This window comes from Podospora pseudoanserina, chromosome 1 (assembly GCF_035222485.1).
Source record: "Podospora pseudoanserina strain CBS 124.78 chromosome 1, whole genome shotgun sequence".
Classification (NCBI taxonomy): Eukaryota; Fungi; Ascomycota; class Sordariomycetes; order Sordariales; family Podosporaceae; genus Podospora; species Podospora pseudoanserina.
The window spans coordinates 5,783,621-5,801,775 of NC_085920.1; the positions used below are offsets into that span (position 1 = coordinate 5,783,621).

The following is an 18,155-nucleotide window of genomic DNA, read 5'->3' on the forward strand; positions in this document are numbered from 1 at the left end:
AAGAGTCTCCGACGGAGACACGGCCTGTAACGCGCAATGAGTCGCAAATTTGGCTTTGGGAGGAGAGTATTTCAGCGTGTTTAACATAGGTGAGGATTGGAGGAAGGTACATGTGTATATGCCGCAGCCAACAACCTCTATTTTCTTGCAGCCTTCCTTATGCACACCGTTGCGATAGCCTCCAAGATGCTGGAGTCACCCATTCCCGGAGATCGGGGGAATCATCCTCAACATCAGATCGGCCAGGTATGCTACTTGAATCGATGACTTTGAATCATTGCTAATTGGTGTCATGGTCTCGTTTTAGTTCGAGAAGAGAGTCGGGCATCAAGAATGGATCGTGGAAATAGATCCAGTGAAGGAAAGACTGCGTGAGATATGGGCCGAGGTGCTTCGGGATGACCCATCCATGTTTGGTGATGACGATATTTTCTTCGAGGTCGGGGGCGACTCTGTCATGGCACAAAGGTTAATCACAGTTGCAAGACGCCAAGGCATACACCTCACCATGGAACAGATATTCCTGAATGCCGCGCTGGCTGACATGGCAGAGGTGGCCCGTGTGGTGAATTCGACTGTTGAACAAACTGAAGAAGGCCTCGAGGCTGCTTCAGGTGTGCCGTCACCCTTGGGCGACCATATCACCCTCAAGGATAGGGAGATCTTGGCCAAAAAGTGCAACGTTGCCGCTCAGGACATCGAGAAGGTGTACTCATGCACTCCTATGCAGGAGTCCCTCTTGGCAGAGTTTGACGATAGGAAGACGCTGTACATGAGGCAGTTCGTGTTCAAGCTCGACAACCATGTTGCTCCCAACCATTTCCGGCAGGCTTGGGAAGATACCATTCAAGCAAACCCAGTCCTGCGAACCAGGATCTGCCAACTTGAGGGCGGGACTGGTAATCTTCAAGTTGTGTTGAGCAACGACCTGGGACAATGGGATAGCGTCGATGTTGACCTGAAGTGGTTTCTGGAAAGAGACGCTGCTAGCCCCATGCTCCCAGGCGACCCGTTCTTTCGCTACACCGTGGTGGAGGACAAAGATCCTGATGGGGGTATTCAACGACATTTTGTGTGGACGGTGCATCATGCTCTTTGCGATGGAGCCTCTATTCCCGAAGTCTTCGACGACGTTTCCAGACGGTTTCGCAGTGAACCCACCGTGGAACGCCAACCATTTGAGGCTTTCGTCCGTTCCTCAACTGTCACCCCGGACCTCTCGTCAGAGCAGAGCTTCTGGAAGAGATCATTGTCTGGTCTCAATCCAACACCTTACCCGCCTATCCCGCAGGATCCCCACTTCCATGCTGACCCGGCATCATTGTTTGAGCGGACGTTCGTGTTGGACTTTAGCCCACTGCATGGCGCTACAAAAGCTCTGATGCTCCGAGCGGCCTGGGCAATTCTCCTTTCACACTATACCGGCACCGAAGATGTGGGCTTTGGAGCCGTCAACAACGGTCGAACAGCTACAGTCCCAGGAGTCTCCAAGATGACTGGCCCTACCATCAACCTCGTTCCGATTGCGTTGCATGTCGATCCCCAGGAACCAGTCGCCTCTTTCCTGTCGCGGGTGAGAGTTCAGGCCGCTGAGATGATACCATTTGAGCATGCAGGCATCTCCAGAATACGAAAGCATTTAGCCGGCACTGAGACGACGGCCGTTAACTTTCAGACGTTGTTCGTTGTTCATCCAATGAGTTTTGACGATGCGATTGGGGCTGCGACACAAACGCTGGGTCTCAAGTATATCGATGCGCTTGGCAAAAAAGAGCATCACCCATACCCGCTTGTCATCACTCTGACATTGTCAGCTGGAAACAATGTGAAGCTGGCAGTTCAACATGATGAAAGATTGGTTCCGATTCAACAAGCCGAAAACATGGTACACCATTTTGAAGTTGTTCTGAAACAGCTGGGCAGATCCACCAAAGATGCCAAGTTGGCATCTATATCTCCTTTTAGTGATCACGACCTGCGCCAAATTCGGCGGTGGAATGCATTTACACCCCCTGTAGAGGAGACAACGATACACCATCTCTTCCAGCAGCAGGTCAAGAGGCAGCCCAACGCAGTGGCGGTCTGTTCATTAGAGGGCTCCCTAACGTACCTCGAGGTGGACGAGCATTCCTCCTCGTTGGCGACACAGCTGGTGGATGCTGGTGTGAGCACGGGTACTTTTGTGGGCGTGTGCTTCGACAAATCTATCTGGACAGTGGTGGCCATCTTGGCAGTCTTCAAGGCAGGCGGCATCTATGTCCCAATCGATCCTGCGCATCCTCGAAGCCGCATCGAAGAATCGGTCGAGAGGGTTGGCATTGAGGTAGCTCTCGCTTCCGATGTCGGCGCAAGGGTCCTCGATGGACTGTGTCGCTATGTCATCACCTTGAATGGTCCCCCTCCGGCGCCCAGGGCTGATGCCATCCCACCGTTTAACTCGGTACCGTCCAGTATCGCCTACCTCCTCTTCACCTCTGGTAGCACAGGCAAACCGAAAGGCCTTCTCATGTCTCACTCCGCAATTTGCACTTCGATTGTACATCATGGCCGGGAATTTGCAGCCGGTCCGCATTGGAGAACGCTCCAGTTTGGAGCTCACACGTTTGATCTTTCCATTGGCGAGTTCTTCACCACCCTTGCCCATGGCGGTTGTATCTGTGTGCCATCCGAAGAAGACAGACTGAACAACCTAGCCGGGGCCATCACAGCGTTGAATGCCAACACGATGCTTGTTGTCCCCACGGTTGCAAACCTCCTTCACCCCATGGACGTGCCAACTATCAGAACAATTGTTCTCGCCGGCGAACCCATTACAAAGGAGACCGTCACCCGATGGGCCGACTCAGTTGATCTGACATGTGCCTATGGTCCCTCTGAGACAGCCGTGTGGTGTTCGGGGAATCTGAGGGTATCAACAGATGCACACCCCGGAAATATCGGCAAGGCCATCGGAGCCAGTATGTGGATTGTCAATCCTGAGGACTACCACCAACTGAGCGCGATCGGATGCGTGGGTGAGATCGTGATTTCCGGAGGACTTCTTGGCGGAGGGTATTTTGGCGACAAAGCCCTCACTGATGCTGCCTGGGTACCAGCTCCAAGCTGGCTCAAAGAGCTAGGCTCAGGATATGACATGTTGTACAGGTCGGGTGACCTCGCTCGGTACAACCCTGATGGTACCTTTCAGATTGTTGGCCGACGCGATACGCAGGTCAAGTTGAGAGGATTTCGCATCGAGCTGGGTGAGATTGAGAATCAGCTTATGGCGACAGGTATGATCACCGCCGCTCTTGCTGCTCTTCCAACCGCGGGACCTTGTGCTCGAAACATCGTCGCTATTGTCTGCTCGGCCAAGTCAAACTTGAAGAACCATAATCATATCGATATCGTCGTGTCAAAGGAGGAACGACCTCTTCTGGAGAGGCTGAAAGTCCGCCTATCTCGGTCGCTTCCCGATTACATGATTCCCACCATTTGGGTGGCGCTGGAGCAAATGCCTCTGCTCATTTCAGGGAAAATAGACCGAAAGTCGATCAAGACCTGGATCCAGAATATGGACTATGGCCTTCATCGGGAACTCGTCGAAGATCCCGACGCCGAGGCGGGGCAAGGCACTATTGTTCCCGGGTCGTTGGCGGAGAGTTTGCGTCAGCTTTGGAGTGAAGTGTTGCATGTACCAGAAGAGCATATTGAGCTCGGGACGTCTTTCATTGCGATTGGAGGAGATTCGATTGCTGCCATACAAATTGCATCGCAAGCCAAGAAGAAATGGGGATTGTCGGCCACAGTCCGCAGTATCATCAGCACAAAGACGTTGGGACATCTTGTTGAGCTTGTGGAAGAAAGCAGTAAAGCCTCGATCCCAATGTCACCACCAGAACCCACCCAGCTTCGCCAATGGGTCGGAGATGATGAGTCGCTGCCTGCCATCTACCGCCACATCCTCCATTCGCGACTGCAAGACAAGCCGTCAGTGACAATCGAACATGTATATCCTTTCGCGCCCTTCCAGAGAGAGATCCTGAAGGCCAGAAAGTTCAACCCAGCCGTTTTCCTATTGTCGTGGCGCATGGAAGTCTTCTCACTTGCCAATCAGCCTGTGGCACTTGAGAGACTTGCCCAAGCATGGAAACGTGTGGTTCAGAAGCATACCATCTTGCGCAGCATATTCCTCGAAGACCCAAGCGGCAATCTTCCACCGGTCCAGGCAGTATTGAAGAAAGCAGAACCGGAGATAGCGATATCCTCGGCATCCGCTGAAGAGCCCGAGCCCACTTTCATCAGCACCCAAACACCACTAGTAGATGATTGCTTCCTGCCTCATCGAGCCCACTTTATCCAACATGGCGAGAGATTCTTTGTTCACATCGAGCTTGATCACCTGGTCATAGACGGGTGGTCACTCAAGCTTATCAAGGAAGCTTTCCTGTCCGCATATGAGGAGAATGGAGAGGGCGTCCTTGTTTCGGATGAGCCTCCACCCTATGGCGCCTTTGTCGCTGCTCATCACCCAGATCGTGTTAGCGCGGACAATGAACACTGGGCCTTGGTACTCCGTGATCAGAAACCGTCTCTGTTGCCTCCCCCGGTCGGGTATCCACAAGCACATCCATCCCTGCACAGCACCGAGAAGACCATCATCTACCTCCCCGAGATCCAAGCCTCCTCTCTCAAGCCATTCAGCTTCCAACACTCCATTACACCTGCCAGCATCTTCGACGCCGCCTGGGCACAGACTCTGAGCGCCTACACGAACTCGACTAGTGTGGCATTTGAGTATGTCGTTTCTGGGCGTGATGAAGATGTGCCTGGAGTATTTGATATTGTTGGCCCGCTTATCAACGTCCTCCCATATCACATCGACCACGTGTTAAGTGACGGGGATCCAGAGCAGTTGGCGAGGCTAGCCCAGCGAATGCAGTCCCAGCGGGATGAAGATAGTTCTCATACTTCAAGCAACGTGAGAGAGGTTATTGAGACTGAGCTGGGTGTGAAGAAGCTGTTCAATACGGCGGTGAACTTCCAGAGAAGACCGACAGCTGTCGAAACGTCGAGCCTGAGAGTAGATGACGATCTGAGAAAGTCGAGGGATCCTTGGCATGTGAGTACTAGGTCACTGTTCTGACTTTTCCTGCGCGTGATTTGCTAACACAAATGGCGGATTAGTTTGATGTGTTGGTGAGGGTCATGCACATCACTGATGATGATACCTTCAAGCCATCATTCGAGTTCGATGAGCTGTTGTTCGACAAGGATGGTATGACGAAAGTAGCTGAGGATTTTTGGGGTAGAGTGAAGGCTCTAGTAGCATAGAATTAGGCAGATCTACCCAAAGAATTCTCTCAGAAGTGCAACGTTCCCCGCCTTTCTCGATGGGTTCTTCCCAAGTCATCCTCCCCGCTCCGCTTCTTCCCACTTACCTCCTTCCTTATTGATCCTTCCGAAATTTCTCCTTGTAGAAGGTATTGACCCACAGCTTCACGTAGCTCTTTCCCTTCAGGCTTTCAACACGTCGCCCTCCCACACAAGGTTTATTGCTATTCCTCGCCGCTCGCTCTCCACATGTTGATTAAGGTATCTCCCGTCATTATCCCATCATCTCACTATCCCATCACTCCGTTACACCAATACCCAGCAGATTAATACCTATACCTCATTTCATCTGTCCATCATCTTACTTCCCACGTAACATGATACTTTGTTTAATACTATAACGGCCTACATGCTACATTACACCCCTTTTATGATCGTATCTGTTTCCTTAACCTCGTCATCAGGCCTACACAGATACCTGATCCCATCCAGTAAATCATCCAACCACTCCTGGCTCGATTTCATCTCCAAAAACCTCCAGAACCCATGCGGCATCCCGGTGTAGAGATGGACCCTGCTTCTTGTCCCTGAATGCTTCTCCAGCAACTTCTGCCACAAAAACGCCTCATCACGCAGCGGATCCCGGCCGCAGATCTGGAAGTAGGCTCTCTTTGGGAGGTTGTTGTGGTCTTTATTCAACAGGAACGAGATGCGTGGATCCTCGGGGGGTGAACCGTAGATGGCTTTCCTGGTTGTCAGCCAATCATCAACAGCGGGCTTGTAGGAAAAAGGTAGACACACCCTGAATGTCAGCAAGCGACTTCTTCGTCAACAGCGGATTCTCAGCATTTTGCTCAAGACTCAGTAACTGCTCTCTCTGTTCGGGAGGGAGGAGATGGTAAGCCTGTGGCAAGATGCAGACGGGGATGGAAATCCAAAGTCCTGTTATGGGAGGTGAAAGACCGGCATCGCGTGCCTGGTAGGCGATGACCCCGGCGAAGTTGGCACCCGAGGAGATCCCGCCGACAAGAAAACCTGCTGCTGGGGAGGCATTGAGGCGGGTCTTAGCGTTGGCGGCAGCCTACTGAGAGTCAGAGACTTCAATCTCCAGTTGCTTTCCGTCGAGTAAGAGGGTTTGGCTCACCCACGCGGTGGCATCATAGCTGTCATTCAGCCCATGAGGAAATGGCCACTTAGGAGCAAGTCGATACCCAACATTCAAGACGCTAATGTTCAGTCTTGCAGCCAAGGTTCGGCAGTTCAGATCACCAGACTCCAAGTCGCCAAATAAGAAACCTCCGGCATGCAGGTAGATGAGGACGGGCCGGTTCTCGGCGCTGCCAGATCCTGGGACATAACTCCGAACCGGTATCTCATACCCATCTCTGGCAGTAATGCTGAACGTGTCGACAGTTATGGAACTGTTGGCAACATCCTCTGGTATCTTTCGTGGCGGAATCTTTGCCTCGACCTCGCCAAAGATACGACGGCGCTCCACTATGCCGACTCGATCCAGATCGCCAAGCTCGGAGTGGGACGCCACAAACTGAGATGCATAGCGTTAGAAGCAATTACAACGGAACAGCAAAGCCGGATCTCCCATACCTTGGTCCATTGCGGGTTAACCTGCGAGTAGCCGGAATATTCCATGTTGTTATGCAAGTTGCCGTAGGGAGACCAATGGTCTTTGACATGCTAGCAAAGCACAGAAATTAAGCTGTCATGGGAAAACCCCCCTAATCACCCACCCTTCATGGTGTTTTTGCCATATTACAAATCATCATCACCATCAACGCCGTCAACCAAGCGGTACGTACCATCTTACATCAGCCGGAAAATTCATTCCCAAAGCGGCATGGTTTCCTTTCCAGCGGGCTTTCCATTGCCCAAAAGGGAAACCGTTTTGCGGCTTGGTCAGCAAGAATGGACCCTTCGCGGGTAATTGTGGGGCAAGATCGACCAAGCATGCAACTCCCGTGGTGTTGTTCCATTGGCTGGAGGGTGGAGATGAAGCCCTTCAGGCACACGATACTTTTGAGCATCTCTTTTTCCGGCGTCAAATTTTTGTAGTTTGTTTGCTACGGTTTCAGAGATTGGATTACAAAGCACTCTCGGGCATCCTTTCGGGCAGATCTGTGTCTTTTAACCTATACTACAGCCAGCTCCTTCGTCCAAAATTTAATGCTCAAAGTTGGCAGGATAACATCGCAAGTCAACTTGAGATACGGAGTCACAACAACGACATAGCTCCATCCACCGAGACTGTGGTCATTAAGCCTCGAGATTTTGAAGAAGGTGAGTGACAACGATTCTAACCGCTTTTGACTCTTTCTGACTGACGCGTCAAAGACCATCTCCTCTAGTACTCGTCATGGCCGCCTCGTTGAAAGACGAACGCGACGTCTCGTCCAAGGGCAATTACACCGAGCAATCAAGAAGCACTAGTGCCGACCCCCAGCTTCACGACAACGAGAAACAAGAAGGAACAGAAGTGACTGCGGCAGAAGGTCCTCCTCCTCGCGTCACAGGCTGGAAATGGGTGTTGGCCATGTCGGCTGTCCTGTCCTCCATCTTCCTCTACGCCCTAGACAACACCATCGTCGCTGCCGTCCAACCCGTCATCGTCACCGAATTTGACTCGATCGAGAAGCTCCCATGGCTCAGCGTTGCCTTCCTCCTCGGAGCTACGGCGACAAACATGGTATGGGGCAGAATCTACAGCCAGTTCAGCTCAAAGTGGTTCTACATCTTCAATGTTGCCCTGTTCGAAGTTGGGTCCGCTATCTGTGGTGCTGCGCCCAATATCGATGTTCTCATTGCTGGACGTGCCATCTGCGGTGTTAGTGGTTCGGGATTATACGTCGGTGTCATGAGTCTGATTGCCGTCACCACCACCATGGCTGAGCGCCCATTGTATGTCTCGAGCACGGGACTGACTTGGGGCCTGGGAATTATTCTTGGTCCTGTCATCGGAGGTGGCTTCAGCGAGTCTGCGGTTGGCTGGCGGTGGGCGTTCTACATCAACCTTTTCATCGGTGCCGTTTGCGCACCCGCCTACTTCTTGCTGCTGCCCAGCATTGATCCTCGCCCTGGTGTCCCCTATAAGCAGCGCATCGCCGAGATGGACTACGTCGGAACCGTCATGTTGATGGGCGGCTTGACGAGCTTCGTCTTGGCCATCAACTGGGGTGGCGTCACCTATCCCTGGAATTCCGGCCAGATCATCGGTCTCTTCGTTACGTCCGGTGTCCTATTCATCCTGCTGGGTATCCAGCAAGTTTGGACCATCTTCACCACGCTCAGTCGCCGTATCATTCCAGTCCAATTCTTCCGTTCGAGAACCGTCCTTATTCTCTTCAGCGTCACCGCGGCATCTGGCGCTTCGGCTTTCGTTCCGATCTACTTCGTCCCTCTTTTCTTCCAGTTCACGCGCAACGACGGTCCGCTCCAAGCAGGAGTCCGGCTCCTCCCTCTGATCGTGGTCATGGTGGTGACCATTATCGCCAACGGCGCTCTGATGGCCAAGTTTGGGTACTACATGCCTTGGTACACCTTCGGTGGCCTGTTCGCCGTAGTTGGAAGCGCTCTCATGTACACCGTCACTCAGGACACGAGTGAGAGTGCCATTTACGGCTACACCGTCTTGATCGCTCTTGGTGTCGGTATGTTCCTACAGGCGTCCTTTTCCGTGGCGCAAGCGGTGGTCGAGCCAGAGAATATCCCTCCTGCTGTAGGTTTCATCACTCTTGCGCAGTTCCTCGGCATTACCATGGCGCTTGCCATTGCGAATTCCGTCTTCCTGAACGAGAGTGAAAATGGAATCGCGGCAATCCTCCCGGACGTGTCGCGGTCCGAGATTCAAGCTGCTATCGAAGGCACAACTGCTACGTTTGTCAAGAACCTGAGCCCAGAGGTCCAAAAGCAAGTCCTCGGTGCCATTGTAAGCGCCATTGGCAAGACGTATGTCCTTGTTATTGCAGCTGGGTCGTTGGTTACCGTGTTGAGCTTGTTCATGAAGAGGCAGAAGCTATTCACCACAGCTGGAATCGGCGCAGCGTAAACACACAATAGTCGGCGGAGGAGTGGGGACGTTTGTAGGTTTGCAGAATGAGTCTGACGGCTTGTGTTTGGTCGAGAGTACAGTGTGAGATACCTGGTAATATTGTGCGGGAGGTAAAAGGTTTGCTTGTGCGGTAGTTGGTATCAATTTGAATTGTAGCTTGTATAGATTCGACGTCCAGGTTCCTATTTGATATACAATCTAGACCCTTAATACCCCGCTCCTAGCGACTGACCGATTCCAGCGTCCGCGACGGACTCCTCGGCGAGAATCCAGGGGAATTTGCTTGGTCAGCAACCGTACGAAGAAGTTTCCTGAAATCACCAATCACTGTCTCCAGATAACCGATGTTAGCCCTTGCGAGAAGCGATGGCGTTCCCAGCGCTCGTAGCATCGTCTGGCCCTTGGTGCTGATGGCGTCCAATACCATTGTGGCGTGTTGTACGAGGTCCATGACGAGCATGGCTCTCAGATTCGGGTCGTTGATAAGAATCTCCTGCCCGCCAAAATTCAACTTGATGGAGCCGTCTAATTCGGCTCTGGAGATGTGGTCAAAACATGAATCTGTCTGCTGGAATACCGACATCATGCAGATCAGGTCTGTGCAGGTGAGCTGACAGGCGGCGCAGTCGACAATCTCCTGGCAACCCCTCATTACATCCCCGGTGACTTTGATGACTTCGTCGAGCTGCTTCTCCCGAATGGCGCTTTTGAGCCTGGGAACGAGAGCTGCCAATCCTTCCCGGCACGCGCAGTTGGGCGACGTGAAAAGCTGACTTGGACTAAATGACGAGGCGCTGGCGGTGCTTGTGACACTTGTGGCCTTGGTGATATTCGTAGCAGTAGTAGTGCTCATAGAGGAAGAGACTGCCGTCGTGGTCGTACTCGCACTGTTGCTGCCTACTTCAAACGAAGGTGTGGCATATGACAAATCCAGATCTAACGGCGGGGAAACGAGCGGGGAGTGAAAGATGGTGTCCAGCTCAGATGAAGTGGTCTGGGTCGCCAGCGTTAGCATCTGCTACCTATTTCCGGGCAGGCCTTGGTGGCCTTTCCACTTCCGGTTCAAAACCTACATTTAGACTAGGATCTATTGCTTGCCAGTCAAAGTCATCGAATGATGGTGGAATTGTGTCGGATGTCCAGCCGGTCATGATGTCGAGCATAGGCGGGTAGGTCATTGTGTCTAAGGGGGAGTGGTCTGTTGCGTCCATGGCTTCAAAGTTAAGTGATGTCGTCTTGGGTGACACTGTCTTGGGGTCGGTTTGTGGTGCCACAGCATCCGTTGAGGGTTGACGGCCGCTTCGTTGAAAGGGTTCGGCGGGCTCGGTATTTACATATCTACAGACGATGCCGCGGTTGGTGCAACGGTTGCATTCTTGCCGCCCGTCGCACTTGACCTTGGCTGCACGGCAGCCCTGGCAGGCAGTGATCGGTCGGCGAACCAACGGAGTTGCACCACGAGATCCTGAGCTGTGCCAATTGCGGATGAAATTGCGCGGGATCTCTCCTTTGCGAGAAGTGCGAGCGTTGCGGTTTGGGGACATTGTGTGTCGGTATTTGTGTTGTACTGCGCAGGTTGGGCGCAAGAAGGGGACGTGGCAGTGTGCCGCCTTTATTAAGTATCTGCTCGAAACCGGCAACGCGAGCCTTCTCCCGCCGGCATGCACCCGTGAGGCGTGCTTCCCGCCGGCACGCACCCGTGAGGCGTGCTTCCACCCAGGTTGATGTTACACATGAAACGGGGGGACTCCTGCTGGTTAGGATTACAAAGCAGACAGTGCGAAGTGAGGCACACAACAACCCCTCATGTTCCATTTTCACTTTGCTTCTCAAAGAACTGACAATAGCCATCGAGTCTCCCAGCAACATAACTACCCGTCAATGCCTCGAATCTGAGGACCCTCGGTTCCTGCATCCATTGCCCAGATGATGTGGGGCCATCACCGTATTGTGGCATCCCAATCAGGGTTAGGGTTCTCGAGGCGTGGCGCGCACTGTCTGTTTCGACCATATTCCTTCTATATTACTTGCGATATCGCCCCTCATCGCCCAACACATATGGCGGCCAACCAAATGCGACGCTTTTCCGGCGGTGAGAGTGCAGGCTAGGAAGGTGCTGTCATGTATAAGCACAAAGCGTCAGGAAACGGATCCGTTTCGTTCATGCATAAGCTAGTGCTGAGATGTCGTATGTGATGCTATCTCGCAACCAACACTCAGATCCTTACCTTGCCTCCCACGCTACTACCTCAACTCCAATCCTAGCGGGCGGAAAGGAAGCTCGCAAAACGCCTCCCGAAGAAAGCTTAGCCTGTGCCCTTGTTATTCAAGTTCAACCCCACTCCTCGACCATGCCGCAGGCTACCTTGATCTTGTCCGTGATAGATGCTACAAGTGGTGTAAAACATAGGGCTGCGTTGAAGAACAGAAGGATCACGGCAGACAGCACCTCTCATGTCACGCCAAGCCCAGGTACAGCAATATTTCATGGTTTCTCGTACCAACCGCATCGTGCAGGATGTTGATCCATTCAGAATGGGGCCCTATCAGGAAGCATCTGAGCGTTATCTCCACTCGGTTAAGATCCGAGAGACCAAGACGACTTTGTGCGTATACTTTACCAATTGTATTACTTCACGCAGCTTGCATGTGCACCGGGTCTGGCGGTTCAAGGTTCGCCCCGCACATCGACTATCACAGCCGAGCAGTACGGAGTATATATAGCCATCACCAACGCACGCTAGATACCTTGTTGAATCCTTAACGTCGATCTCGGTAACCATACTACTTTGGGAGACTTCGTCAACTCTTTCTATAGTGGGCCATAATTCGCCACGCATAATCCCATAACGTGCGTGATAAGCGAGCGGCGAATTTTCCACGCAACACAACTCCTTCACCTTTAACACTCAATTCTACCACAACAAGCTATGGCTAGCCCTTCAAACAAAGCCCGTATTTTGCTAGCTCTTGAAGCAATCAATAACAGCAAAAATCCCAATGTCCTTGCCACATCCAAACTATACAACGTTCCAGAAGCAACACTTCGCTACCGACGCGCCGGTCGGCCTTCACGACGCGATATACCGGCCAACTCACGCAAGCTTACAGATTTGGAAGAGCAAGTGATTGTTCAATATATAATTAAGCTTTATGCGCGCGCATTTTACCCTCGGCTTTGTTATGTGGAAGATATGGCCAATCGATTGTTACGTGAACGCGACGCGCCCCCTGTCAGCAAACGCTGGGCTGACAACTTTATTAAGCGCCAGCCAGACCTTTATACGCGTTTTACGCGTAAATACGACTACCAGAGGGCCCAATGCGAGGATCCAACGGTTATTGGCAAGTGGTTTGCCCTTATACGGAACGTCAAGGCCAAGTACGGCATCCTTGACGAAGATTCGTACAATTTCGACGAGACTGGCTTTATGATAGGCGTTATTATCCCCACCATGGTAGTTACTACCTCTGATGGCCGTGGCAGGGCCAAACAAGTCTAGCCTAGTAATCGTGAGTGGGCTACAGTTATTCAGGGAGTGAATGCTTAAAGCTGGGCCATCCTACTATTCATTATCTTGGCTGGGCAATATCACCTTACTAATTGGTATTAAGAGTATAAGTTACCGGCTACCTGGCGTATCGTAATAACCGATAATGGATAGACTATTAATAAGAAAGGTATGGATTGGATTTGGCATTTCGATTTCTATACAATATCTCGTATCAAGGGCAAATACCGGCTGTTAATCCTTGACGGCCACGATAGCCACCACTCCGAAGAGTTCGAGACCTACTGCCAGGAGCACAATATTATTATACTTTATATACCTCCGCACTCCTCGCACCTACTTTAGCTACTAGATATTAGTTGTTTTGTACTATTAAAGAAAGCATATAGCCGCCAGATTGAGCTGTTAATGCGGATGAAAATCATACATATCAGCAAGTTAGAGTTTCTTTGTGGGTGTAGAGAAGTATTTTTCGCTTCAATTACAGAAAAGAATATCCAGGGTGGTTTTGCTGGAGCCGGCCTTGTTCCATACGACCCAGAGAGGGTGATATCTAAGCTAGATGTGCGCATTCGAACTCCAACACCTCCAGCTTCCAGCTCAACCACGGCACTACTTTGGGTCTCCCAAACACCACACAACCCTCGGGAGGCTACCTCACAGTCAGCGCTTATCAAAACTCGGATATCTAACTACCAAGGTAGCTCTCCAACATCTATGTTAACTGCTGTGGACCGGTTAGCTAACGGTACAATGGCTGTGATGCACGAGGTGGCTCTTCTCCGTGGAGAGGTCTCTTCGCTACGCAAGGCCAATGAGGAGCTTAGTAAGAGACGGAGAGCCAAAAAAACACGTGTGCGGCTTGGAGGGTCACTTACTGTACAAGAGGCACAGGATATACTAGACCAGAAGGCTGTGGGTGAGCAGGTGGCCCAAGAAATACGACAAAGTGGTGGTGGTGCAACGGGGTCTCGTACGAAGATTCGGTGCTGTGGTGTGTGTGGCAAGCCTGGCCATAATGCGCGCACTTGCCAGGAGGCTGCAGATGCCTCAGACTCAGCTGTTTCTGATGTTATTATAGTTGGTTCTCAATATTGTTGTATAGCAATCGAGGTTAGTTGTGGTAGGCTGGTAGAAAGTGTTTCACTCGCTTATCTGTTTCACTCGCTTATCTGTTTCACTCGCTTAAAATGTACGTTAGCTATATTTTTTACCGCCCGTTTTATTTTCGATTTTTGTTTTCTGTCGGCGCTTACATGCTTCAAGTTCATTGGAAGGCTGAGGGGTGTGAATGTAGAAGATAGGGAGAGAAATCTTCCTCAGTCTTTGGCAGTATGTCTTCCGAAATCTGCATCGGATTTCCCTGGAAATGACAGTCTGGGTGCATACTACAGAACTGTCTACACCTATCCAGTTCCTCCGTATATATATACCATAAATCATCGTGGGAAATACCAGAAATGACTCAGACAACTTGAAGCAAGTAGTACTCTACGAGTTAGTAAAGCCCAACAAAATGGACGGAGACAGCAACTCTTCGCGAGGCCGGGGAGTTCAGAGCCAGGACCCGTCGGTAAAGCCTAGTGGATGCCCGAGCTAAATCCCAAGTTCTCTATTGCCCTTCAGGTTTTGGTCCTGCAACCGTACCTCATGCTCTTTATAGAAACTAGCAACGCCGGCCTATTAGCCCGCCAGATCAACTTCCCTTATCCCCTACAACCCTCCTAAAATATTAGATCTACAGTCGCGGCCCAACATCTCACCAAGCCGTCCACTCTTGCACACATCGTTTTTGCAGATGGCTAATCGGGGGTTCCGAGACGGAGCGGGACTAAAACAACCATCATTTTGGTGAACAATTTCAACGCGTAGGACCGGGCATAGGAAGAACACGCCATGTCACCACTGAGATAAGGCAGAACAGTCGAGATTATTGCTCATCCGCGAACACTGTTTTTGCAACACTTCCTCGGAGGGACGAAGACACGGCAGTTAAGGAACCCTGAAAGCACGATCGATAGCAGTACAATCCTAAACCTGCTATTCTAGGAGCACCAGCAAGACCGTAGACGTGGTCTAAGCGTGCTATTTCTAGATCCCTGTGAGGATCTACCACGTCTGACAGCTTGCTTACTGGCTAAACTGCCACCAGTTAAACCGGAACAGCTCGCCCCCGGCCCCAGTAAAGCGAAAGAAGAGATCCCTGGTGCCTGTGGCGCCGCCAACAGCGCAATTAACGTTGGTCCATGTCTGCCAACCGCCAGTGCCAGGCACATTGCAGGTCCCGACAAGCGTGCCGCCGGTGCTGTTTAGGCGCACCTCGATCTTGCCGCCCGAAGTGGCGGACGAGACCCGCGCAGTGAGGGACTTGGCGCCGCTACCGAACGCGACGCCCTTGACCTTGATGTAATCTCCGTTATTGATGGACAACACATTCATACCGCCCTCGCTGCACGGCTCTGTCTGCACGCCCGATTCCCATGCAATGGTCTCGGCCTCCTGGCGCACGTAGGGGTTAAGGGTGCCGACCTGGGGTGCGCCGTCCTTGGACATGTTGATGACGGGAATGGAGCCGTTGGCGCCATACGTGAAGGACTCGACACAGACAGAGCGGGTGTAGCCGCCGCCGCCGGGCAGCGCGCCGTTGTGGTAAAAGAAGTAGGACGAGCCCTGGTAGTCGATCACGCCCGGGTGGTTGGTAAAGCTGCTGCCCTGGGTGGGCATCACGACACCGCCGTATGTCCAGGGGCCGGTCGGGCCGGGCCCGGTCGAGTAGCCAATGTGCTCGGAACAGCAGCTGGCGGCGAACACCATGTAGTATTTGCCCGTCCGCTTGTAGATCCAGGACCCTTCCTCATACGTGGTCGGCCGCTCGGCGTTGCCGGAGCGGGTGCCGAAGCCAGTCGTCGTCAACGTCACCGTGTTGATGTCGCCGCTGTATGACACCATATCCGGGTTCAGTTTGACGTACCACAGCCCCGGATTTCCCCAGTACATGTAGGCCTGGCCGTCATCATCAATCCACACAGTCGGGTCGATCCCCCAGTTCTCGACCAGCGGCCTGCCCAGCGCGTCACGGAAGGGCCCTGTAGGGCTGTCGCTGACGCCCACGCCGACGGCCATGGCACCATTTCGGCGGCGCATCGAAGCGTACCAGTAAAACTTGCCATTGCGCTGGATCGTCTGTCCCGCCCACGCGTTAGCATCGGCCCAGCTAAAGGTCGCCAGGCTCATAGGCGAGCCGTGGTCCTGCCAGTTGACCATATCGACCGAAGAGAAGACGCGCCAATCCTTCATGACAAAGGTGGTCGACCCGGGCTCATCATGGCCAGTGTAGAGGTACACACGTCCATTGTGCACGAGCGGCGCCGGGTCGGTGGAGTATATGGTCTGAATAATAGGGTTGTCGGCCGTAGCCACGCTGGCCAGGGCGGCAGTGAGTAACGGCGCTGAGACTTTCATGGTCAGGCTAGGGTGAGCATTGGCTTGGGGACCGTGGATAATGTCGAGGACTGCGATCTGAGCCGATTCTCGAGTGCAATAACATCCTGATGTCGCAGCGATCAGGTCAAGAGTTGATATAATTTTCAGGGGTGAGATGTTCTCAATCAGCAAACGACAAACTGTGTACCTAGGACTCCGAAATTGACGGCCAGCGGCTTGCATATTATGTTACGAGGCAATATACGTGCGTAGCTCATCACCGCTTTTGGCAAAGCGGACCCAACTTCCCGGTCGACATAAGCTCCCGTAGGCTTAGTCGTGAACCGCACCAGTCCGAAAAGGCTTCCGTTGTGACATTCCGATAACCGGGGCTTTATAACCTGTCCGACGGTCCCAGCGATATAAGCGCGCCAAGGGAAAATCACCACTTGCCGAACAATATATAATAAAGGTTGCCGTATGTAATCGAGTGAGCAGGGGTCTACCCTATTAATCCCATCTTCATCTAAAAGCCTCTAAATTCGCCCCTATGTTTATCTTTCCATAGCCCTTATACGGTCGTGCAAATGCGACCGTTAAATGTAGCTTATGGAGGCCATTAAAATGATCCTTTGTCTAGAAACTTTGGTGCAGAGAAGTTCAATGGAATCTACTATTGAAGTGTTCAACGGAATCTACCCCCTGTTTCTAAAGGGGCCCTTTTTTGCGGGCAACTTCATCGGAATCTACTATAGTCCATCGGAGAATAATAGATAGGGGCATCACGGCCGGCACGAGCACAACGGCGTCTCATATCCTCCTGGGCCATCGAGGCACCCCGGGCATCAGCAGCCGCCTGTATAGCGTCGTCGTCAACGACAATATGCGTATCTGGCTGCACAACCGCTACTCAACGCATGGGACCGCGGTCGGATACAATGGGCAGAACGAGAAGAAGATACGTTTAAATGAGATGTGGATCCTGGCGTTCGATCCCGGCGCGGAGAGTTCCTTTCGCCTCATCACCGTTGCCTCGAGCGGTCTCGCCATCCGCATCGAGTTTTCCAACCACCAAGGCAAAGAGGCACAGTATATTGAAAACCTACGCGCACTTATTAAGAAAGCTAAGGAAGACGAAGTTCCGGGCCTTACGGCCTCGACCTGGTCAGCCCGGCTGTGACCGAACCGCCGAGTGAAGCTCAGACCACCTCTGAACGCCTGATCTATTTCAAAGAACGTAAAATCGGGAGCGGCATATTCGGTCGCGTGTTCCGGCTCATCAGAGCCTGCGACGGCCAGTATTTCACTGGCAAGGTCTTCACGCCGCCACCGACCAGCAAAAAGAGGCGCCGCGGGGAGACCGACCCAGCATAGCTCATTGGGATTCGGAGAGAATATACCCTTGCGAAGGAAAATCCCCATATACGTTACTATTCTGTGTTCCTCTCCCCCCCTCCCTCCCTTCCTTTTCCTCCTTTCTTGCTTTTTTCTGTTTCTTTTCCTATAGTTTACCCAATATATATCAGGTGCGCTTCCCCAAGGTGTCTCGGGACCAGTGGCGTGCCTGTCCCAGACCTGGGTGGACATCCTGACGAATCAGTTGGATGACCAGGAGGAGGGTGTCGATGTTGAGTTGCTGCAGGACATGCTGGTTCTCGACCAGAAGAAGGGATCAAGTGCGTACCAGTGCCTCGAGGAGGGCCTCAGCAGTGGCTTATTCAGGCGACGAACCGTCGGCGGACTCGTCGCGTGTGCCTGGACCCGCACTGGCGGTCCCAAACGCAATGACCCCAACACTACTCTTATAGTAGCTTGAGAGGCAGTCACGAATCGGACGACCAAAC

General features: G+C 52.3%; 6 protein-coding genes across 6 annotated transcripts; 3 read left to right on the top strand and 3 right to left on the bottom strand.

Annotated features, from left to right (window-relative positions):
* Positions 1–409: 409 nt before the first annotated feature.
* Positions 410–5,313, top strand: QC764_0019410 (NRPS protein; the record flags this gene model as incomplete). The annotated part of the gene is made up of 2 exons (XM_062940040.1): positions 410–5,101; positions 5,167–5,313. 2 exons carry the CDS (start codon positions 410–412, stop codon positions 5,311–5,313), a joined length of 4,839 nt encoding a protein of 1,612 aa, XP_062805933.1.
* Positions 5,314–5,730: 417 nt separating this feature from the next.
* Positions 5,731–7,059, bottom strand: QC764_0019420 (uncharacterized protein; the record flags this gene model as incomplete). The annotated part of the gene is made up of 4 exons (XM_062940041.1): positions 6,919–7,059; positions 6,458–6,859; positions 6,115–6,394; positions 5,731–6,056 (listed from the first exon to the last, which is right to left on the bottom strand). The coding sequence occupies exons 1-4, from the start codon at positions 6,961–6,963 to the stop codon at positions 5,731–5,733; spliced, it is 1,053 nt and encodes a 350-aa protein (XP_062805934.1). The 5' UTR covers positions 6,964–7,059.
* A 435-nt stretch (positions 7,060–7,494) lies between these two features.
* Positions 7,495–9,373, top strand: QC764_0019430 (uncharacterized protein; the record flags this gene model as incomplete). The annotated part of the gene is given in 3 exon segments (XM_062940042.1): positions 7,495–7,503; positions 7,512–7,608; positions 7,677–9,373. Coding segments are annotated over 3 exon segments (1,803 nt in total).
* A 223-nt stretch (positions 9,374–9,596) lies between these two features.
* QC764_0019440 (uncharacterized protein) lies at positions 9,597–10,920 on the bottom strand (the record flags this gene model as incomplete). The annotated part of the gene is made up of 2 exons (XM_062940043.1): positions 9,597–10,370; positions 10,450–10,920. The coding sequence occupies 2 exons, from the start codon at positions 10,918–10,920 to the stop codon at positions 9,597–9,599; spliced, it is 1,245 nt and encodes a 414-aa protein (XP_062805936.1).
* Positions 10,921–14,818: 3,898 nt separating this feature from the next.
* On the bottom strand, positions 14,819–16,554 carry QC764_506730 (uncharacterized protein; the record flags this gene model as incomplete). The annotated part of the gene is given in 3 exon segments (XM_062947927.1): positions 14,819–14,890; positions 14,903–14,933; positions 15,023–16,554. The coding sequence occupies 3 exon segments, from the start codon at positions 16,552–16,554 to the stop codon at positions 14,819–14,821; spliced, it is 1,635 nt and encodes a 544-aa protein (XP_062805937.1).
* Positions 16,555–17,194: 640 nt separating this feature from the next.
* On the top strand, positions 17,195–17,685 carry QC764_506725 (uncharacterized protein; the record flags this gene model as incomplete). Its single annotated transcript, XM_062947926.1, has 2 exons — positions 17,195–17,400; positions 17,481–17,685. 2 exons carry the CDS (start codon positions 17,195–17,197, stop codon positions 17,683–17,685), a joined length of 411 nt encoding a protein of 136 aa, XP_062805938.1.
* Between the last annotated feature and the right edge of the window lie 470 nt (positions 17,686–18,155).